Here is a 24,426-nt window from a genome sequence, read left to right on the forward strand (position 1 = left end):
AGTGCAGATTATAGGAAAATAAAGCGCCCTGGATAAGGGGTTCTTAGTAATACATAAATCCGCGCCTGTGTTTCAGAATCTGACAGTTTAGTTCGACTGAGAAAGTGCAGTAGTGAACGCACGGTTTCTTTTTACTCTCCGTGAAGAGATGGTTAAAGGCAGGTTGTGCTGTAGCTGGTAACCTAAGATACCTACAATAACATCAGCCCTCATTGCCAGCTTTCATTTCAGCCCGAACACATGTTGTGTGCACGTCTCTTTCTGTACTAGCTCCTGTGCCACCAGCACGTTTACCCTGGTCCAGCACTGGTTTCTGTAACATGCGTTAGCTCTACCTGTCTATTGTAACTGAAAGCACCTCCATTCTGTCTTTCTGCCTCTGCTTCCTTCACAGCTCTGTGCTCTCCTTTGTTTCTCTTTGTTACTGTTGCCTACAGTGTCGTCAATCTGGAATTCGTGTCTGATGCTTGCCACTACATTATTAATGCACACAGTGGCTTGAAAAGTAAAGATTCACCAGACAAGAGGACACCTCCTCCCTTAGCGAGAGTCTGCACCCCCACCATTAATATTTTGCTGATGCTTTGGCAATTGAGAGCTATTAATCATGTTTCAGTCTTTCTATTTATGAAGAGTTTTTTTTCTGCTTCTTTAGATGTGTGCAATACTATGTAAACCTTTGCAAATATGCAGGTATCCTATGAGCTCAACTGTTGATGCAAGTGACAGCTGGGGAAAGATGGGAAAAAACAAGTCTCCTGCTGTGGTTTGAGTCTGTATCAAAACAGATTTTGGGGAAGCTCCAAGCTTCTCCAAGTCACAATAACAGCAAAAGAGTGGGTGATATGTAAATCACAGAATCACACAATGGCTTGGGTTGGAAGAGACTTCAAAGCCCACACAGTCCCAGCCCCTTGCCCCTTGCCACCTACCAGATCAGGCTGCCCAAGGCCCCATCCAACCTGGCCTTGAGCACCTCTGGGGGTGGAGCAGGGACAGGGTATGGAATCATTACCACTTTTCCTCACACCTACAACTTCAGCAACCCTTCTGCACAGAACAAGAAGCTGTGAAGGCACCAACATGGCACTAGACTTACAGCTGTGCCCCTGGCTCCTCCGTGCAGGCAGCCAGTGGAGAGACTGGGGAGTTTCAAACTGAAAACATATTGAAAAGCAAAAATCCTGACAGTGTTTTGATGACACATTTGTTCCATGAAACCCTGTTGCTTATAGCTCACTGTGTTCCTATCCTCTAAGCTGTTGCAGAGCTTCCCCCACGCACCTCTAACATTTTCATTAAAGTGATATGTTGTTACCATCACAGAGGGCTGGCTTAGATATGGAAAATCTCCAAAATTCTTTCTTTTTAGAAATTAGATATGTTGTTTCTACAGGGCTCTACACAAGCTTGTCCCTGATGCTGCAGGTGTTTGAAGTACCAAGTGGCCTGGCATCTGGTCCTATGCTGTGCAGCTAGTGTCAGGCCATTGGTCCCTGTCCCTGGCAGCACTGGCTCTCAGGAGCAGTCACTGGTGAGCACTGTCACAGCAGTATGATGGACCAGCATGATGATCACTGAGACAAATGTAACTCTGCATCAAGTCCCCACAACTGCAGTTGTTTAGGTGAAGTGCGAGGCCTGGCTGGCTGTGAGGTGATCAATGGCCCTCCAAAGCCTAGGCATGGGCTTACAACTTGGTTTTCATTTTGACCAGTTGGAAACTATTGAAGTGTGTCAGCAGTTTCCACTTACTGGTCTTGCTGTACTGTAGCTAAGCTGATTTCTAGTCACTATTTGTAGATTCTGAATAAAATGCTAAGGCTTGAATTGACGTATCAAATTCTGTACCTTGTATAATTTCTGTATTTTTCTTACATAATTTAGATATGTAGCAATGTCTGCCAAATAGACTGTTATTTAACAGTTTTGGAAGGATTGTGCTGTTTAGTCATGGGAACAATCCCATTTTGCTTTAAAAACAGAAAGTTGAATGATGCTGAGGAGGAGAAGTGTGAGAAGAGGAGGTGAGGGTGAGTTCTTTTTCTCATTTCTCCTAACCTGTGACTCTCACTGGACCTGTATCCATTCTGTTTGTGAACTCACAGGGAGAGGTCTGTATTGTTTTGCTTTCATTTAGAGACAGTAAAAAATTCCGCACAGCACACACAGAGACTTACTTTATTACCCCAGTTGGCAGGAAAGGTAAAATGTTCTTCCACCAGTAAGTAAACGTTGACTTTTCCTATAACCCCATCTGTCAGAACCATATCACAGTGTATGTTGCTGCTGAATTGAAGTCATCCATATGGCAAAGCAGACAAGCAGAAGGAAAAAAAAAAGAAAAACAACAAAAAGTCCCAACTACTGCCTTATAATATAGTGTACTTAAATCCTTTATTTTCCTTACAGCAGTTTTCCAGGATTAAAACCTACTTCAACAGCTTTATCACTGACCTGAATGGACAAATTCAGTAAGTTTCTTGACAATATGTGCTGCCATTCAGTGAGGCCTGGACAGTCTGGAGAGTTGAGCAGAGAGGAACCTGATGAGGTTTGACAGGGACAAGTGCAGAGTCCTACACCTGGGGAGGAATAACTGCATGCATCAGTAAAGGTTAGGGACTGGCCTGCTGGAAAGTAGCACTGCAGAGAAAAACCTGGGTGTCCTACAGATCGTCCTACAGACAAAAGGTTGGCCATGAGCCAGCTGTGTGCCCTTGTGGCCAAGAAGGCCAAGGTTTTCCTGGAGTGCATTAAAAAGGGTGTGGCCAGCATGTCATCAGAGGTGCTCCTTTCACTCTGCTCTGCCCTGGTGAGGCCACATCCGGAGTACTGTGTCCAGTTCTGGGCTCCCTATTTCAAGAAAGACAGGGATCTCCTAGAGGGCATCCAGGAGAGGGCCACAAAGATGATGGGGATCCTGGAGCATCTCTCTTATGAGGAGAGGCTGAGAGACCCAGGACTGTTCAGTCTGGGGAGTAGAAGACTGAGGGGGAGTCTTATCAACACTTATAAAAATCTAAAGGATGGGAGTCAAGTGGATGGTGCCAAGGTCTTTTTGTTGGTGCCCAGCAACAGAATAAGGACATAAACTGGAACATGGGAATTTCCCATATGAACATGAGGAAAAGCTTTCCTGTGAGGGTAACAGAGCACTGGAACAGGCTGCCCAATGAAGCAGTGAAGTCTCCTTCTCCAGAGATAGGCAAAACCCTCAATCAGTTCTGTGATTCTGTGATTTTTCCAATAGTGAATCTTGTGTCCTAGACTCTAGACCTCTAAAATCTCTTTCTTCTTAACTTCCTTCCCACTAAAAAAGAATATAGTATTAAAAAAACATGATCTTCATAATAATGAAGTTTTGAAAAAATGAGCAGGTTTAGGTTCTAGATTTTTTAATTTTGTCCCCTGTGTTTTACATCGTTTTAATGAATATTTATTTAGCTATAAGGCAGACTGTATTTTAACTGTAGTTGAAGTTGAGTTTGTGCTTTGATAACACATTTTCAGAAATCACATCTTCTTGCAAACTGGATGGAGTCACAAGATTTTGATGAAAAACTATTGGAGCTAGCACTGTTATGCCTACATTTTATTTTAATGGAAAGAAAGCAAAATATCACAAATGTGCTGTAGTGATCATCATCTTTCATTTAAGGAATAATGAAATAGAAATTGCAGTTTCCTTTTGTATCACTAGATGGTATATGGTAACTGTAGGGAAACTGTGCTCTTCAAAACAGTGTTGATTGAATACAGGTATTTCTCTCCCAGTCCAGCTAATGCACTGAGCAGACTCTTGGATTGCAGTGTAAATGCATACAAAACCATTCCTTTCTTAGTGGCATGAACTCTGAGCTGACAGGATTTAATTGAGAATTTGAGGCATCCTTAGTACTTACGGGATGCAAAAACACTATTTTAATATTAAAAAAGAATAAAGTTAAAGGCTCATCATGATACCCACGCAGTTCCAACACAGTACTTACACTAGCCTCTTATTTATGCTTGTAAGTAGCCTCTTTCAATCCAGCAGGGTAGATTGCCCAGTGGATGTCTGTGTGCTTCACTGCTGCTGCCTTGCAATCCCCTTACACTGGTCCAGGCCACATACACAGATTTCTATGTCCTCTCCTTCCTACAAAAGAGGACAAGAGATGATCTGAAAGCAAGAGAGTGTTTTTAAATCTTACATGGATCTTCCCCAGGGGAGGAGAAGGACAAAATGACATTCTGGTTGAATTCTCTGACGAATTAGTTTAAAAATATCATGAGCAGGCTCCCCCACTAGCACCATTTATCAGGAAGAGGTACTTCAGCAGAAGATAAATGATTTGCAATCTCAGTGAAGGAATGCATTTTCTGCAGCCCAGAGTGCAATGCCCTTTCACGCTGTCTGCTTAGTGCCTCAATGTCAGCCACTTCCTGCTCATCATGTTAGTTCTAGTGGTCCTAATTGTTCTGATAGCGTCTGAGTCAATTTTGTGGGTTTCAAAGAATGACAAAAATTAGCTACAACAATGCCATACTGCTCTCTGGACCCAAAGGAAGACGGTAAGCAGAAAGCAGAATGCTGAGAGGAAAAGTTTACGAAAACATTACTGTGCCTTTGGGACTCAGACTTCAGAGGGTACAGCTTTCTAATCTCTGCTCTGGCATGAGCTTTCCCAAATCATAAGTAAATCTGTAAGATGGATTTTAACATTTACCTGTCTCATGGGGGCCACATTTGGGTTTGTTAGTTAGAATCCTTTGAAGATGGAAAGAACAAAATGGTAGTATTCTGCTGACATCATCATCCTCTCCAGGCTCCAAAGCATCATCAGGGAATGCTCTGAGGAAAGCTGTTGTTCCTCAGCTGTGGTTACTTACATTTATACTTTACTATGTATGCTTGAGCTTGTAACTGCTTGGATTTCCTTAACAGCATTTTTTCTCTTCAGTTTGGTTGATATAATATCAAGAAAAAATTCATTTGTTCAATTTGTGGCCCTGGAAGTTGCTACACCTGGGAGCTGGATTTCTTCCCATCAGTTCATAATTACTGGTTATTATTGGAAGTAAAGGGAGATAAAGAGTCCCATGGGAGGGCTTCGTGATGTGTGAATTAGATTTATTTGGTGCATCTGGAATATTAGATTGGAGGTTTTAGATCTGATTTCTTAATCCTGAAAAGCTTTTGATGTTTTCATGCATCATTAATATGGGAGAATATATATTCTTTCAAAATGTTCAGGTAAGCAGATTAGGTATTGTGTTATTTTATTCTAAGTTCTCACATAAACAGCATATTAAAAAGAGTTCTAATTATGTGGAGCGTTAAATGCTGGGGTAAAGAGCAATGAAATAAGGTTGTTCCTGTTTCTCAACTTACAGCAGTGCCATCAAAGGCCATGAGGGGCTGATATTGCAAACAGATGAGGAGCCTCAGTTCACCATTCCACCAGGTTTAGAATAAGATGTTATTATGAGCTCAGTTCTGGCCTCTGTTCCTCTGGGTAGCACTCTCCTCTGGAATTTGTTTTTCTGCTGTCAGTTAATTCTTTCAGATGTATGATGGTCACTTCGGCCACTGCTGTCATTCTCTGTCCAAGGAAGCTGTGATGGGGTTCTTTAAATTCAGACAAAGGCTACAAGTTTTCCAATAACTTTGAAACAATCTCTGACAAATCTGATTTTGCATGTCTCATTTTTGTGTCACCATTTGGCACTGCTGACTTAGCTGCATATTGGATAGTGCCATAGGGACACATTCACAGCTAACTCAGCTGAGTGCAGTTTCATGGAGTGCAGCAGACTTTTGGGTGCTTACATCAGCGATGAATAATGCATAGTCTTTAAAATACAGAGCAGGTGAACAACAAGATGACTTTGGTGCCTCCTTCCCCGTATAAATTCCTAGATTTATACCAAGGCTAAATTTATGACATCGATTTACTTGAGCACTCAAAGCCATCCTCATAATTCATGTCAAGCAGTACGCTGCAGCTATGTTGTTCTAGTGTATATGAATTGTATTCATTGCTGTAAGAATATAGCTCCTTGCGTGAAGCAACATTGGTTGTACAAATTGTTTCCTATGATTTCATCCAAGACTCAATTAGAGCTAAGACAATGGGATAGTGAAAGAAAGTGGAATAGGACTGTAATGTCATAAGGCTTGAAGAGCTTTATTGTGTGAATTAGTAGGTTAATTTATTTCTGATTCATCTTACACACTCTGCAAGTCTATAGATTTCAAAGATTAAGCAGTACATTTTTAAGGAGGCATAGTACTTTGGTTTGATAGAACACCATTTACACCTTTACTTGCATTTCCATAGCATGAAAGCTACCCATATGTTTTTAAGCAGTGTGCACAGTTTTGTGCATCCTCATATATAGAGTCATGGATGCATCTTGCTCTGTGTTCTGTGGCAAAATGACTGTGATGCTCTAGCTCAGCATTCTGATTTTATATTCTGTAAAGGCTGAGGTAAATTAGCATTGGTGAGTTTGGTTCAGATTGATTTTACATTGACTAATTGTGTTAATTGAGCAATTGTTTGCATTACTTAGCTTATTATAACTCATTACTCTTATTTCAGATACTAGTAAAATAATAGTATGAGGAATAAATTGCAGACTTCTGCAAAAGAGGAAAGATTTGCCAACTCTGCAGAGGAATAGAATCACAGAATCACAGAATCAGAATAACAGAACAGAACACAGAATCACAGAATAGTTGGGACTTGGGATATCTGGACAAATGGGGTGGGCAGTTTGGGATTACTGACAGTGTGAAAGCTGGATATTTCTGCTGAAAAGTTTGGCAAAGGTATGATTTCTCTTTACATAGTTTACTTGATATCATCAGGTCACATCCTTCAGTACAGGGACTGTTATCTATCTTTGTTCCTCTTTGATTCATTGAAGAGTTACTGAATCTTTAGTAGCCCAAATTCTATGGTGGTGTATTTTGAATAATATTGTTGCCAGCGATGGGGTAGAAAGTTGTCTAAAACAAGGCTATGAGAGAGCCAGCTTTATGAAGAGCAAGACATTTATACAGGAACATTCTTTAGCTGATCACACAGTTAAAATGCAGTAGCAGTCAAAAATCTGTACGGAAAACATTTAAGCTCATATTGGAGAGGAGCCTGGGATGATGGTTAGACTGAGAAGTGTAGATAGGGTGTAACTTTTATTTTAAATGCATTTAAAATTGTCACCTCACTTTAGACTAATTCATACAGGTAGTTCAGTTATGGCAGCTTAAGAGCTGATGGTCTCAGCTGACTACCCATAACTGTCTTTGTATAATCTCTTAAACCAGAAGGAAGTAAATCAAAGCTAGGTCACACTGAGTAAGATTCAATCTGAGTCTCAGAAACAATTCAGCCTTTATATGATGGTTTCTATAGATTTCTAATTACCCACTTAAGTCTGTGGAGATGTAAGTAGTCTTCGGATTCACATGAACAGGTGTCTCATGCCCCTTGAGATGCTGTGGAGTTTCTGAGACATAAACTTGGGGCTGTCAGATATGACACAGGGCCTTTGAGATACCCACATCCCTGTGCAGTAACTAGACATCAGACATGCACCTCAGAGCATCTCAAATGGCACTCCATGCTTCAGGCAGCTGCCCTCAGTTCTTAGTCAGGATAGTCAGAAGAGTCTCTGGGTCAAATCAGCTTACTCTAAGGTGGACACCAAAGATTAGAAGCAATTACTGTGATATCTAATGATGTTTCAGAGATAAAGTAGGAGATATGCATTGCCACTAGTATGACATGGGCCTTACAGGAGATCCATGCCCTCTCTGGAAGTTGCATTGAGTATGACAGGCAATGTAAAATATCCCTGGTCATCTCTATTTGGACACTTGAGTCATTCTTCAGGTTCCACTGTCTGTACTGTCTGTACTCACCTGACAACAGTAACAGGAGTTTAGACACCTAGCCTGTGTGGACACTGAGAAATGGGCAAGTTCATCTCAGACCAAACCTCATCCTTTATCTCAGAACTAGAACAGTCATGGTGAGAGGCTCATGGGCCACAGCCTGGTAAGCTCAGGTAAGCACCTGAGACTGGTGTTTCTTAGCAGGAATCGTGCTTGCCTGTGCCCATTAGGCATGTGCTGAGAGAAGCCAAAGGTCTTCAGGGTGGCTGTGAACAAAAGAGAGGCCGTTGCTAGCAGGGCTGTCAGCTGCCAAAGTATTCAAAGCTGCAAAAGCATTTTTATTGTGATGGCAGTTGTTGAAGAATTGCATCAGGTTAGCTTACCCTTGTGACCTTTTTTCATGTATAATGAGCTATGTATAGAAATTCCTGCTGTGCAATGGCAATGAGGGGACTGTACAACATAAATAAGGAATGCCAAAGCTGTCATCTTTCCACTGTCTGTCTGTGGGTAGTGCTGTGGAATAACACCGTAATAGAATTATTACCATAATATTACTTAACAATGGCACTCTTACTGATAATTGAGCATGTTTTAATTAGGAAATAGCATTTCTCACGATGCAGTGAAAGACGGTATTGTTCACAACTGGTAGCCATAACTTAACAGGTAATTGCATCTATATATGAACCATGCTCTTGTTTGATTAAATTGGTTCGCTCAATAATTGAAGGCTTTTGTAATATAATGATAGTTGTAATATACTGTGTTATTTCAGAACAAAAGCAGAATAAAGGCTGAAGGGTATTCAGTGGAACAAACCACGTCCTGCATGCAAATAAATTATCCAGTCACTGTTGTAAACAAGAAGCATTGTTTTCTGCCGGACTTGTAACAGAGAAATCATTATTTGTCTACCCCTTGCACTGAAGAACAATAATCTATATATTTTGAGAATTAAAACCATAATTAAGCTATTATCATGAGCCCACAAAACAAGAATGAGGAAAATGATAGTGTTAGGCCTCTCTGAATGTCAGATCTTCAATTAGCAACCCCTGAATCAATGGTTCACAGTTTTCCCACATAAGGATAGCTTTGCGTGGCTCTCTGTTGGTTATGGAAGCATCATGCTGTGAGCCAGCCAAGTCACTGCAATGCTTCTTGTTACCCAGCTGCCAAGCAAGATACTGCCAGGTTAGACAAAGTCTCACTGGGATGTCCTTCAAACAACTTGGGAGAGGATGAAGGCCCAACTTGGAACTGGAACCCAGAAAACTGTACAGACAACTGTACAGCGGCACTCTGACTGACAAACAGCAGTCACAGGCTTTTCTAGAGCCAATGAAAATAGGTAGAAATCATTGCTAGTGACCTTTGGGGCTGCATTTGACTCTCCTTTGGGTGCAGCTGGAAATAATGTTCTTGATCATTGTGTCTGTGTAGAATCTTGGAAAATAGAGTGAAAAAGACAAAAGTGATCTTTCAAAGTTTCTGCCACAAAGCAGGCCCTCTAAATTACAGCTGAGGATATACAGATTTGAAATACGTATTTGTTCCGTATTATTTTTAATTGTCAGATCAGGCATTGATCTTCATAAGTTGTATGTTTCGTATGTGTTATTAATATGTCATTGAATTTAAAAAGAAAATATTGTTCAGATCATCTCAACACTGCAACAAACATGTTAGTAAGAAGTCTCCTCATTGGTTGTTAATATCTCTCAAGCTTCCATAGAAAATATGAGTGAAAACAGTATATCTAAAGCATTTACTACATTACCTATATTACGGTAGAGGGTGTGAAAAGCTTCAGATTTGGAAATTCAAATCTGCAGTGTGTCAGAATATATGGAGAGCAGTCCTCATTTCACATGACTCACTTGCATCCTAGCTCTGAATTTCAGGCTGAAGTTGATTGTCAGAAGAATCTGAAATATACTGGAAGTGTAGGGCCAAAACAAAAGCAAGAAGACTTTTTTTTTCCTTCCTGAAATAGAAACTTGCAGGGAAAAACATGATCCAGTGCAAGGAGCAATTAAGTTCCAGGTAAAGTATGTTTTACTAACATACAGTCCTCACCAAATTTTCTATTCCATCTGTTTTTTTATGTAGCTTCATTCTTCCTTTATGGTTCTTCCAGCTGGAAAGCTGGTAAGTATTGATCTGGGATGCTGGGTCTCTCCTGTAGTTCATATTCTTCAGTCATGATGTAAAGAAATGTCTTTTGGCAGGAGGTGTATTACTGGGAAGTTTGTTGTGCTAGAGAGGTTGTAATCTATTCAGTGTGTGAGAAGTCAGCAATTGCTCAGATGCATTAACACGTCCATCCCTCAGCTCCATTGCCTCAGACTCACACTGTATATTGCCAACACCTGTCAGCCTTCGCAGTGAGTTGAGAGAAGCACAGCCTTGAAGCCTGTAACTAGGCTCTTGTTTTGCTGCCTTTGAGTCCTTTAATCAGTGATTCCTCAGTGCTGCTATTTTACTTGTGCTGCTTATGCTGAGTAAATAAATAATTCTGGCATTGGGAAGAGCCACCTGTGACCAGGAGGAAGGAGTTGGGCTTCTAACTTATGCCTAAGACTTTTGAGAAATCCAGAAGAATCCTTCTTTTTCATTAATTGTAGACATAATGTATGTGTGTACCTTAAGATGCCAGAATCAACAGTTCTTAACATTTCATTTGTCTGCCTAGAGAACAACTAGTGAGGCTGCCTCTACATTGCTGTCCCTCTGCCAAGTGCTGGGCACAGGAGTGGATTTCCGCGGGAGTCAGTAGGGCAGTGATGACTGTGCTCCCTCTGCTGCTTTCTCTTCACACTTACTGGAGCAAGCAGCAGTGCTTGAGCTGTTGTGTTGAAGTCTGTGCTAGAGAAGATTTGCCTTAGCTGGACTGAATTCTGGTATGTGTGTGGCTGACATGGTCATTAAGAGGGTCCTACAAATCTGTCCTGTCTCTGTCTGTGGGAGTGACCATATGGATAATATCAGAGAGGGCTCTGCTCTTCCAGGCTGCATCTTTCAGGTGCAGTGCAAAGCTGCAACTTTGGCTGCTAACAGGTATCACTGATCCCTTTAAAAATTACAAATTTTAAGTTTGGAAGGTAGAACTATTCTCTCCATGAGCAGCCAAAATAAGGAGGCCTGATTTCCTTTGAATTCAGGTCTTCTGGCCCCAGCCCTTCTCTTCCACCTCTTGCAGATAGCTTTGGAGCTCTGTGTGTGCTGGCTGACAAGCCAAGACCTCTCTATCAAGTGTATATCTTGAATAAACCTAATTTTCTAGGATATTTTTTTTAAGTCAGGATTAAACTGGCCAGTAAACTGGAAAGTTGCTGGCACAGCTGGCTGACAGGTGGATAACATGACAGTACAAGTTATTTTCCTGTAAAAAAGGAGATTATGGAGTTTATGTTTTGTATTTTTCTTCTGAATTTGGAGGTTTTGCTGTTCATTTGAGTCACTGAGAAACAGAGAGACTTAAGTTTTGTTTGGAAAAGAATAAGAAAAACTGTGGGTATTTTTGTCTGAATGCATGAAAACGGGAGCTAGGAGTGCAAGCATTGCACATTCTGAGAAAAGGTAAAATTATAAACTGGCTACGGGTGGGATAGAAGTGATATTTTAGTTTTATCTATCTAGATTTTTCAGGGTGTTCGTCATGTGTTGCAGTTTTCTTTTCTCTCTGCCCTCACTGGGTGTTATTTTTTAGTATATACAGAAAATAGAGAAGTGAGATTTAGACATGTAAAGAACTCCATAGCTCTGTTTCCTCCAGATATCCTCCAAGTGAGTCCCATTCATGGTCATATCCATCTCAGCCTCATTGGCATTGCTGTATGTATCTGTAATGTGCTTCATAGATATAGTTAGATGCAGGAAAATCATAACAAAAGATGGCAAGAGAAAGTTCTAGGAGATTAACATAGTCCATCCCTCTCTTCTAATGCTGGACTATCATATACCTCTGGTGTTTAACAGCTATTTTTCTAACTTGTGTTTGCTGAAGTTCATTGTCAGAGGCTCCACCGTTTCCTTATGGTATTGCTTCCACTGACTCCTTCCTTTTGTCATAAAGTATTGTTTTTAATATCTCATCCAGATATCGCTTTCTGTAGTTGAAAAGTATAACATCTCTTTAGCTTGTGCTTGCTGAAAGACCACTGTTACATACCTGAAGGATGTAATCCTTCCTTCTGACCATCTGCTCAGGGACATGATTTAGCGGAGGGTTGTTAGGGTAGTATGGTTAGGTCATGGTTGGACTTGATGATCTTTAAAGTCTTTTCCAACCTAAGTGATTCTATGATTCTCTGGCCTAGCAGAATTTCCTCTTGCTGCTTCGTAAATACCCACGGGAATCTTCTCAGTCTTTGCTGAAGACTTGTCAGAGATTCCTTCTTGTGCTTCACTGAGCAAAGAGACTGTCTGTGCATCAGACCTGCCAAATGCCAAGGAACCGTCCCAAGCACTTTTTCATGGCCTGGCAGCAGATCTCACACAAGGCAGCACAAGTTGTGCTGACAGCTTTATATAGATAAGTCATTGTTATTGTTTACATAAAAATAACATGCAGTGAAACCTTAACTGCGGATCTGTGTCACTGAGTTAAAAAAATATCAAGTTAAAAGCTATTAAAGAAATCATGCAGTGCTGTCAGTGTATACTCTAAATAAGCCACTGCCTAGATGCTTGTTTATAGCTTGCGAAGAACATCCAATTTTCAAATTAATATTGAAATTCCCCATGATACTGTTGATCATTTTTGAAACCATGGCAGTTATTGCTTTCCCACGAAGGGAGATAGCTGAAGGATGATGAAGATGCTTCTGCAGCTCTAGCTTTTAGTAATACACAATACAATATGTGGTGCTATTAGTGTGATTTTTTATGAAGTAATGTTTCAGTAAAAGCTGGTTACAAAACACATTAAGCAGGATTTATAGCTCTGAAATTATGACTGTCCAGCATTCCTGACCAATGACTTACTTATTCTTGTAGTCAGAAGACAAAGCTTTCTGTATTGAAAAATAGTTGATACCACTTTAATTACAGCTTAGGTACAATGCAGGCATTGTGCTTTTTAACCACCCACTGATAGTAACTGAACTGCAGTGGACCTGCATTTCCTAATGTATGAAATTGCTCCTAGGATTCTGCAGGACCCATGAGAAAATTGCAAAGAATTCTTACTTATCCCTGAGCAAGTGTTCCTCGCCTGAATAAAACTCCTAAGTCCTTCTAAAAGCTTCATTCTTAAGATCTTATATTAAGGTGGCCCCCTAATGGCGTATGAGAATCTCAGCTTAAGGTGCCCAGCTGACTTTCAAATACTTACTTTTAATTACCAGGCTTTTCTTTCCTCAGGGATTAATCTTGAAAATGCAAGTCTCAGGATTAATGTGCTTAAGAAATTATCTTATATTGACATTTCTATCTTGTATAACAAAGCAAAACAAATCAAAAGAAAATGATCTCTCAAGGGAATTTCCACTAACTTGGGAATACTTGATTGTTCTTCTCCATCCCTCTAAGGAGCAAGCAAACTATGTGTAGACTTCAGTAATGCATTAGACACTTCAAATGTAGGGTCATAGAAAACAGAATGTGAAAAAAACTACAGATGAGAGATGGTAATTACATAATTTGATGCACTACTGAAGCTCAGAAAATGCCAGTAAGGCAAAGGAACCCCTATAGAGTAGGATATGTGCTTGTACTTCAGATCATCTGGAGAGCTATCACCAAAAGCTGCTCCAAAAAGGTTTTGTCTGCATAGAGAATGGAGAGTGGCTCAATCCTCACTATTCATTAACAATAATGCAAGCTACTTCATTAACATTGAAGAAGAATGTAAGTTACTACAGATCCCATTAGAAAATGAGCTGAGCATCAATGGGGAGAAGATGATATAGAAATAATGTGGTATATTACAAACATATAGAAATGGGCCATGCCTGCAGTCCAAGAGATCAGGCTGGGCTCTTGGGATTCATTTCAGGGATGACTAGGGGAGATTAATACATGTGAATGTTCCCTCTCAGACTGTAAAGATATCTAAAACTGTAATGGCATCTCATCTTTTTTTTTAGAGTGTGATTGAAAACCCAATCCTTCCCCAGTCCTTCCATTTCTGATCCTAATACACATACATGTGCACATGGGTCTTCCAAGCATATAGTCAGCAGCATGAATTAACTATCCTACATATGGTCCATCTACTAGACAGAAAGTGTCTGGGATAGGGGCTGATGGGTAGGAATGTGATTTAAAACGTGTAAACATCTCATTGAAAAATGAGATGTTTATTGCACACTTAGAACTGCCAAGGTCACTCTCCAGTGGAAGGGAGAGGCTGAGAAAGCAGTAATATCTCAGGTACTGTTAATGAATAGTGTAGCAGCAAGACTTAAACATCTGACATGGAACCTGACACAAAAAGTGGCAGAACTGTGCACATCTGCCACTGTTCAAGAAATCTGCTTTAAAAGCAGGGTGACTGAATGCTCCTTGCTCAGGACCATTGAAAAACCTGATGTTCTTCCACCAGCTAGTAGAATAGTAACAGTGGGGATGAATAGAAACAGATGGTAAGATGACCACTGCTTAGGACATTGCTTTTCCAATAAGTAGCAGTCATGCGGTGATGTTCATCAGTGTCATGTAGAGGCAGTTTACCCATTTTTAGTCCTCTCCAGCTGTATGAGACTATAAGCCCTGTTCCAAAGGATAGAATTATTAGTAGCTGCATGACAGATTTGCTGTTATTTACTCACTGAAGGCTTCTTTTACGAACAAAATGTCACTGATGTAAACTTCTCTTTATCATTTTGAATTACACTTTTGCTGTAAGATGTTTTTCAAAGTTTGCACCGTTGTTCAACTTTGACATCAGAATAAAACAATAATAGAGTTATCATAAGAAAAGAAATACCCTTGAATAGGCTGTGTTACCTGTGAAATTTCATTCATCTTTCCTTTTTCCTAGAAGCTTATTTTAGGGAAGTATGAAGTACATTGATAATATTTATAAGGAACGAATTACCCAAAAAAACATGTATTTTGTGCTGTAGTATGGGGTAGAAAGAGGAACTGCCCTCCTGTTCTTTAGAAATACACACACACACACACACACTCAAATTACAAAAGCATTTATTTCATCTCTTTCTCTGGAAGAATACCTGTCTCACTAGTGCAAGGTGGTGGTTGCTATACAGGTTGCCCCAAACATCTGTAGAACTTTATTAACCAGCTCAGCAATAGGTATGCTGGCTACGAATCTGTAGAGATTATTTTATGCATATATTAAATAATGACAGTATGTTTTACAGCCTCTTACTCATCCTCCTGTTCCCATATCTGCCTTAATTTGTCTTTTCTCTAGTTCCCTCTTACAGATACATCAAAAATTAAATAAATAGAAATCTGGCAGTTTCATTCTGGGATCATTTTTCCTTGTCCTATATTCTCATTACACAATGGGGAAACGAGAAAAAAAATAGCTATGGCTAAATGAATGTTGTTCACATCACTCTTTTGAAGTTGACAGACCAGCTCACAACTCTTCTCCCTCCCTTTCCTGTTTTATTGTGTCCTATTTTTGTGGTGCCTGCAAATGTTCTTCTGCTTCCACAGTACTTATTACTGAGAAAGTTGTGGTGGAAATTTCATCCAAAAGAGGATTTTTAGTCTACTCCCCTGTTCCCAGACTCAGACTCCTTCATTAAAAGGGAGTCTGGTATTGAAACTGTTTTAACTTTACTTCCCAGCCTTCATAAGATGAAACAGCTGAAGTAAAGTAAGTATGTGAGAGATGTGAAGAGAGTGAAAAAGTCTGAAGAGCACCGGAGATCAAATACAAAGAGAGCACTGCCATTTGACCAGCAGATTTGCCTGTGACATTAACCAAGAGAGAAGAAGGAAGGGACTGGGGGTAGTGTAGAAGAAGAACAGGGAAGAAGAAAGGGGCACTTAGTAGGAAAGTGGAGAGGACACAAGGAAGAGATAAGACTAGAGGTGAATGTGATACCACTCTGTGTAACTCCAATGACTTGAGCTTCCAAAATTCAGTTGGAGAAGGGAACCCTGAAGGTGTGTGCATGTAGCTGAAGGAAAGCCAGTCAGAAAGGAGAACGGTTAAAGACTGTCAGTGATTCAATGTGAGCCAGAAGTGTGTGCTTGCAGCCCAAAAGGCCAATCATATCCTGGGTTGCATCAAGACAAGTGTGACCAGCAGGTTGAGGGAGGTGATTCTGCCAGTCTATTCCGCTCTCATGAGACCCCACCTGGAGTAATGTGTTCAGTTCTGGCGCTCCCAAAATAAGAAGGACATGAAGTTGCTGGAGCAGGTGCAGAGGAGGACCATGATGATCAGGGGGCTGGAGCACCTCCTTTATGAGGATAGGCTGAGATACCTTTGACTCTTCAGCCTGAAGAAGAGAAGGCCCTGAGAAGACCTTATAGTGGCCTTCCAGTACCTGAAGGGGGCCTGCAGGAAAGCTGGAGAGTGACTTTTTTTAAGGGCAGGTAGTAACAGGATGAGGGGAGATGGTTTTAAACTGGAGGAGGGTAGATTTAGACTAGATATTGGGAAGAAATTCTTTTCTATGAGGGCGGTGAGATATGGGAACAGGTTGCCCAATGAAGTTGTAAATGCCCCCTCCCTGGAAGCATTGAAGGCCAACACGGATGGGACTCTGAGCAACCTGATCTAGTGGATGGTGTCCCTGCCTATAGCAGGGGGTTGGAACTACATGATCGTAAAGGTCTCTTCCAACCCAAACCATTCTATGATTCTATGGTTCTGTAGGGTGTATTGAGTTAAATGTAATTTAGCTCACAGCTATGTGCACAGTGCAATTGCAGGCTTGTGAGTGTATCAGGAGAACAAGGCAGAAAGTTCTGTACTTGTTATTAACCTTCCCTTGAACAGACCAGATTGGGCATGGTAATGCTGATTTGGAAATTGGAGCCACAAGACATTGAAATACATTTTAGGCATTTCCTAGGAAATACTTAGAACATTTTAAAAAGGAGTACCAAATGGCCAATTTTGAAAAACTTTAAAGGTCTGTTTTCTTGCGCATCATCATTCTCAGACAGGTTTATATCAAAAAAGATGGTTAGTAAATGTTACTCAATCAAGATGCTCTTCCAACTAGACTTCTAAAGACAGCTTTCTTTTAAGAAATTGAATGACCATTTTGATTGTGAGGGATTGATATGGATGTTATTAATATATTGAGATACTGTATAGAACAGTATCAACAAACATTTAAAACCAGAAATTTATATGCCAAACAAATCAGTGTGTACTCTTGCTTCTTACTGGCAAATGTAATTAGCATTCTGGAGCAGAAAGATCAAACCTAAATCCACCAGGAATATTGCAGCTAAGGTAGGAAAGAAGGATGTAAGTGACAGATAGGTTATTGCAATGGTGAACGAACAAGCTTACTTAACATCAATTTAGATAATAACAATTTATCACGAAATTATAGGAAAGATCTAATCCACCTTTAACAAGAGGTTGAGTGAGAGAATAAATTGGGACTGTGTAACTGCTAAGTACACTTAAATCATAGAGTCATAGAATGGCTTAAATTGGAAGGGACATTAAAGACCACCTAGTTCCTACCTCCTTGCCATGGACAGGGTTGACATCCACTAGATCAGGCTACCCAAGGACCCATCCAACCCAGCTTTGATCAACTCCAGAAATGGGATATCCACAGCTTCTCTATTTAATTGCCTCACCACCCTCCGAGTAAAAAACCCTAACATCTAAGCTAAATCTCCAATTTTTTAGTTTGAAGCCATTCCCCCTCGTTCTGTCACTATCAGACTATGTAAAAAGTTAGTCTCCCTTATAAGCTCCCCTCAAGTATTGGAAGGCCACATAGATTCATAGATCATATATTTATTAAGGCTGGAAAGGACCTCGAAGATCATCTAGTCCAACCATCTAGTCCACAATGAGGACTCCCCAGCGCTTCGTCTTCTCCTAGTTGAACAAGATCAACTCTCTCAACCTTTCTTCATAGGAAAGGTGCTCCAGCCCTTTGATCTCTGTAGCTCTCCTCTGGACCTGTGCCAGCAGCTCCACATCTTTCTTGTGCTAGAGACTGCAGGCCTGGATGCAGTACCCCAGATGTGTCCTTATAAGGGCAGAGTAGATGGGGATGATGATCTCCTTCTCTCTGCTGGCTACTCTTCTTTTGATGCAGCCCAGGATACAGTTGGCACACTGCTGGCTTATTGCCTACCAGCTCCCTCCTGGGCGTTGCTCTCAATGAGTTCTTCTCTCAGTCTGTACACATATCTGGGATTTCCCAGAGCAACAGCTTGCACTTGGCCTTGTAGAACTTTGTTAGGTTCTCATAGGCCCACTTTTTGAGCACATCCATGTGCTTCTGGATGGCATCCCTTCCTTCTATTGTGTCAACTGCACCACTCAGCTTGGTATTATCAGCAGACTTGCTGAGGATACACTCAGTCCCACTGCCTATATCACTGAACAAGAATGTTGAAGTGCACCAGTCCCAAGATGGGCCCCTGGGAAACACAACTTGTGACCAGCCTCCACCTGGACATAGAGTCGTTGACAACAACCCTCTAGCTACAACTATCCAACCAATTCTTTATCCATCTATGTATGGGATCTGTTGAGTCACAGCCTGAACCACTGATTGATCATCTGAGGCAAGCACTGAGTCAGCCCTGGGAGCACAGGTGAAGGCAATTCACCTGTGTGACCAGAAGGGGTGGAGCCTGGCTTCACCTCTCTTAGACCCCATTTAAGGGCTGACTGGCACTGGCAACCTCTCTTTTTGGAGGTCCCTCCTCTGTGGAGACTTCTTGTGAACCTAGATCTTTGGATACAGGTGAGTATTTCTTCCCTGTTTGTTTCTTTTCCCATTTTCACCATGATAATCTTTTCATCTGTAACACCAACTGTAACAACCTAATAGTCCAGCCTTCAAATCCATATCTCTCCAATTTAGAGATAACAATGTGTGGGACCATTTCAAAGTCCTGCACAAGTCCAGGTAGACTCCTTTGTCCACAGATGTTTTCTATGTCATCACTGTCATAGAAGGCTACCAGATTGGTCAGGAATGTTCTGCCCTAAGTGAAGCCATCTGGGCTATCTTGGATCACCTCTTCATCTTGCATGTGCCTCAACATCTCTTCCAGGAGGGTCTACTCCATGATCTTTCCAGGCATAGAGGTGAGGCTCACCAGCCTGTAGTTCCCTGGGTCTTTCTTTCTTCCTTTCTTGAATATGAGAGGGATGTTTTCCTTTTCCCAGTCACCAGACTTCACCTAACAGCCACAATATTTCAAATATGACGGAGAGCAGCTTGGTTATCACATCAGCAAGTTTCTTCTGAATGCTGGGATGTGTGTCATCTGGCCCCATAGACTTGTATGCATTTGGAGGTGATGTTGGACTTGTCCTGAGTTTACAGGGGGAGAGATATTGATCTCCTGACCAATAGGGGTCAGAAATTCAGGGATGTGAGAGGCACAGGAAGCCTGACTGCTAATGAAGACTGGAGCAAAGAATTCATTGAACTCAGCCTTCCCCTTGTTTGTTGAAGTCAGTTCTCCCTTCTCATTTATCAGAGGGGGTACACTTGCTGTGTAAGAGTGTGAGATCTTTAATGTATGAGCACTGTGCTAGGACAATAAAGTAGTAGATCTGAGCTGAAAATCTGATACTTCCACCCAAGCCCTTCCTGTTGGATCTAAGCTAGTCTGAAACTGCAGCTTTAACAACTACTTGCGAAATTTTACTGTAGAAAGTAATTCCTGTAATAATCTATTATGTCATGCTAAGCAGATTTATTGCTAGAATTGATGTAAATTCACACAAACCATAAAAACCAGTGCTGACCCTGAAAATAACAATGCATAGCAATTGAATACAAAAGACATTGTACATTCATGCTGCATCATAAAGTTGAGCCTTCAATAAGTTTCAGAGCCTAAAACCACGGAAACAAAAAAAGGAAATGACAGTGACTCATGAGGTCAATAGAGGAATACTCCTGAATTAATAACAATATTCATGTGCTGCTTTCCCATCAGCATTACAACCACAAATATCCAGAGTCAGATGGTAGAGGATATGACACAAGACTTTCATTGTGAGGGCTGGTTGGTCCCATTCTGCTGATAGGTCCTTCTGCTACTGCATGCAGCAAAACCCAGCTAAGTGGAGGATCTCTCATTCAGCATGTTGATTAGCCTGATAGTTCTGCTGTGGAGGTGGCTCAGAATAAAGCTGCTGCAACAATTCCATTGAGGGGTTCAACAGTACAGAGCTCAAATTGTTTCTCATATCTTACCACTAGACTGCCTTATTCAGGACTATACTAACACGCAGCCAGTTGAGAGAACTAGGTATAGCTTGCTGAGATCTGGAGCCTGGAGTGTAACTCTTGTTTTTTTGATTTTTTTTTTCTGTCTTTTTGCTACAGTTTATAATACCCTGAATTGCTTTAATGACATAATAGCACATTAATTTATGTTTTTTGTTTTGTTTTGTTTTCCTATTGATTGTAACTGATATTAGGTATTTTATTCCAGAACTGTTCTTTAAAAATTAGCATACCGTGAATTTGGCCAACAGTTTGGCCAACTGAGAAAGTTGTTTTCAATCTATTCACCATCCTTCTGTGGGAATTACTTAAAGTTGGAAATGTTAAGTAATCAAAATCTTAAGATTTTGAGCACTCTTCAACCAGGAAACAATTGTCTGTTTCACACAAATTTAGTCACAGCTATTTCTAGTACTTATTTAGCCCTTCTCCAGTGGCTACCAATGACTCTCCTCCCCCTTATCTCTTACTCAGTTTGCATGTAAGCTCATTGACTGCTGATTTTATGTACTTATTGCTTGATGGACAATAAGCATCACTGTGATATATTTGGCCTATAAAGGTTTGTATTATTCCTCAGTTTCTTGGAAGCAGTTCACATACAATCAGTGTAGTCTTCATTAGGTGCCAGGACTGGAGAAATTTTTAGTTGCCCAGATGAGTTGGACATACTTTTTAGTGTTTCACCATGGCTACAGGAAATATTATCATACACTATCCTGTGTGGGAGTGAACAACATGACAGCAGCTTCCTTAATCATTTCCAGGAAAAGTTGTATCATGTTTTTTCAGGTACTCTTGCTATAAATTATTACAAGCACAAGCCAGATTCCTTTCACACTTTTATCCTGGCTGAAATGTTATAGTATTCCAAGCCTTGTTCTTGGTAAGACAAACCATCTTTGTCACTACCACTTGTGTAAGAAGGGAGAGACACACCAGAGTTTGTAATAAAGGTTTAAATGGCAGTATATGACAAAGCTCACATTTGTCTTAACTACTTTTCCTTTCACTCTCTTTTTTCCTTCAATCTATTGCTCTTAATACTGCTTTTCCAGTCTTCCATCTGTCTTTGCCAGATAAATGGCATTTTTTCATCGACTCCAAATGATGTAACAGAGAGTAACTGAGATCAGTGACATTCTTGGTTAGCTCCCTTATTTTGCTTTTTCCTCTACTTAGCTCTCCTCTGAATTATTTGTATAGGTTTTGCTCATACCTTTATCGAAAACCATTCTTCCATCTGAAGTCCCCATGTCATCTAACTCCCATATTTAATTACGGCAGGAAAAAGACATCATCCTGCTGAACATTTTTAAGAGTTGCAGACAAAGCTTTATTGGGTTCAAGTTATCCATGTTGTCCGGCAGGTGGTCTTGTTTGATGGATCCAGCTACGGTTAGTTTACCTGGCCATCAGCCTCTCCCTGGAAGAAGTAAATTGAGTAGTAAATTCTTCCTGAGCAACTTAATATTCCACCAGCACCCCAGGCAGATTGGTTATTGTAGCTGCCCAAGAGGGTTTGAAACACTGAATGCTTCTTTCTGCTGTGATGTCAATCCCTCTCAGCACAAAACTGCTGCCTGCAACTCAGCCTTCCGTGACAATATCTGAGCCTGGCTGAAGCAGGATTTGCCCTTTCCTCTCTGCCTCCTTTCAGCATTCTCTGGTTACTCAGTGCTGAGTACAGCTCCTGTGCTGAGTACAGCTCCTGTCCCCTCTGCTTCTCTGACACCAATTTCTCAGCTGATGCTACTGAGAGAAGGGGAAGATGCAAGTGCAGGAAGATTGCTACTGTTAGGGTCAGCAGTATGAGATGGAGACTAGCTCACTGTGAAAGAGGATGTAGATAAGTTACTTGATGGAGCTGGGAACCTGCAGGGAGCCACCTCCACTCAGGTTTCCCACTGTTAGGTGCCTCTCACAGGCATTCAACGTGCCCCACTTTTCTCTTATCCTTACAGACATAATTGTATGTTGTGCACTGTCAGCCTTTAGATTCAGCCAGCAAATACATAACATGAAAACAGTCTGGGTCCAGTCACAAAGTTTTGACTAGTTCTCATGAAAGATACAGCCAAGCTGTGAGAGCCTTCAACACCTTTGTTGTCAAACTATTACAATCTATACATGTATATTTAAGAGACAAAGTTCTTATAAAACAAAATGTAAGAAACAATACTGCATCACTGGCTGAATAATTAGTATCTTCCTCCAAAAGTCACTGAAGAGTCATTGATTGGGTCTTTTTTGAAGTCCAAAATAGACTGTCTAGTCAAAATCATTGGTGAACTGGCAAGGAAGGCTTGCCTGCTGCATTTTCTAGACCACAGGGCACACTAGGCAGGCTATTACTCCTGTGAAAACTACCCTTGGGGAAAGCATGGCAACTAAGCAAATGTGATCAGTTGGTTCCTTGGTGTTTTTCTGTAAAGAGTAAATCCATTTCTAAGCAGAGAGACAACATGTAGCACAGCCTGCACCTTGTTTGAGTGTCACCCTAGCAGGAATATTACCAAGGGGTTTTGCTTGCCCTGTGAGCAATGAACATTTTCACTACTTCTGTGTCAGACAGAAGAACTGGGACAAGAATTTAAGTAAAATTAGACAAAAGTTGACAAATTCTATTCATCAATATGCTTAAAGTTGTGGTTATACTGGGCACGTTGTGGCTGAAGTGTTCTTTTTCTCTCTGTGAAGCTATTAAATTCTTCCCTCCCCCAGCAGAAAAGGAGACAGCATCGCTGTGAGAAACACAGTTACGTGGTCTATTTCTCTGTTTTTTATTAACTCAACATTGTCTCCTACAAATACGATTTGTCATTCACCAGAAGATTTGAAATGTAGACTTAAGTTACACATAGGTATAAAAAGCATAAAACAGCACACACTGTACCACTGTTTAGACCAGAAAACATTCTGTTGTCCCACAGATAAGAGTGCTATTCAAGCTCAGCACCGTCACTTTCTGCCTCAGGGATTCAGTCTTCAAAGCTGCAGACATTTCTGCTTCTCTTCCCTCAGCTTTTGAAGCCCTGCAGGCTCTCCCCTGTGGTCTCTCATCCACATCTGGAGCACGGACCAGGGAACCACAGGCAATACCACTCTGCTCCACCAGAGGTTATAAAACCCTTGGTTCCTCCTGGCTCTTCAGAAATGTTTTCCTCCTTCTCGTAATAGTTATGTACAATATATGAAGGGATACGATTTGCGTCTTTGATTTAGACATATCTCTTGCCTCATACTTAAACAATAACTTGAAAAATATTTTACAAAGAAAAAGAACATTGTTCATCTGAATGTCATTCATTATTATATTGCTATATTTTATACCCTATTATTAATATATACAAAATTTCTTAATTGCCTTTTACAGATGCACGGAAGCATATAATATAACAGTTCTAAAGTATCCCATTATTAGACTTTTTCTTGGCTCATCTCAATCTCTTTAATAAACTATGTTTGCTTGGAGAATATAGGAAGTATTTGGAATGTTGTTTAAAGTTTAATAGTAACTGGTAGCATTGTCCATTTGCGGCCTGAATGGTTGGAACACCTATCAGGGCGATCTGGTAGAGATAGCAGCATCATAAGACTTAAACAATCATGGAAGGCTGTTAATGTGCAGTGTCGACAGGTGCCAGGTTCTGTTCTTTACTGGGAGCTTTTCGTTTCTTCGGCTGCGTTTTGTTGTTGTTTTCCCTCTGCTCTCGGTTTTGTCTTCGGGCTGCTCGCCCTTTGCTTTCCTGTTTTGACTCCTTACTTTCGTCTTTGTTGGACTTTTTTCTTTTTTCCTCCCTATTTTTTTTCCCTGAAATAAAAATGATGACACATTAGAAGACTTGCTCAGGCTGCAATTTCTGACTCCCCTGCTTTGCCACAGCCTGTAAAACTTGCCCTGGATTAGCACCTCCCATTAGGAGCTGGATACCAGTACCAGTGCCTGGGAGTGTCCAACTCTTCATCAACCTACTAAATTAGTACACTGGACTAGTACCTCCCATCAGCCTGGCTCTAAACAAAGAGCTGGAAGTTCCCTGGAGACAATCAGTATTTTAGAGCCAATATAAATGTACTTCTCTCTCCCCCAGCCTGGGGCACAGCTCCATGTACTCCACCAAAACACAAATAGGAACTTCTGTGGGC

The 24,426-nt window shown here is 40.8% G+C and overlaps 1 protein-coding gene across 3 annotated transcripts in view; it reads right to left on the minus strand.

The window, feature by feature from the left end:
- Window positions 1-4,079: 4,079 nt before the first annotated feature.
- The window catches only part of RSPO3 (R-spondin 3), a 77,118-nt gene continuing 56,771 nt past the window's right edge, over window positions 4,080-24,426 (minus strand). For 2 of the 3 annotated variants that reach the window (XM_031611237.2, XM_090135821.1), the window contains exon 5: window positions 23,037-24,091. In XM_031611237.2, the coding sequence (XP_031467097.1) occupies window positions 23,898-24,091 (194 nt within the window). In that variant the 3' untranslated portion in view covers window positions 23,037-23,897. Of the gene's footprint in view, window positions 4,142-23,036; window positions 24,092-24,426 lie in introns of those variants that run through there. The other variant, XM_090135822.1, reaches the window with a different exon arrangement.

Source organism: Phasianus colchicus, chromosome 2 (assembly GCF_987193195.1).
Source record: "Phasianus colchicus chromosome 2, bPhaCol1.hap1.1, whole genome shotgun sequence".
In the NCBI taxonomy this organism is placed as follows: Eukaryota; Metazoa; Chordata; class Aves; order Galliformes; family Phasianidae; genus Phasianus; species Phasianus colchicus.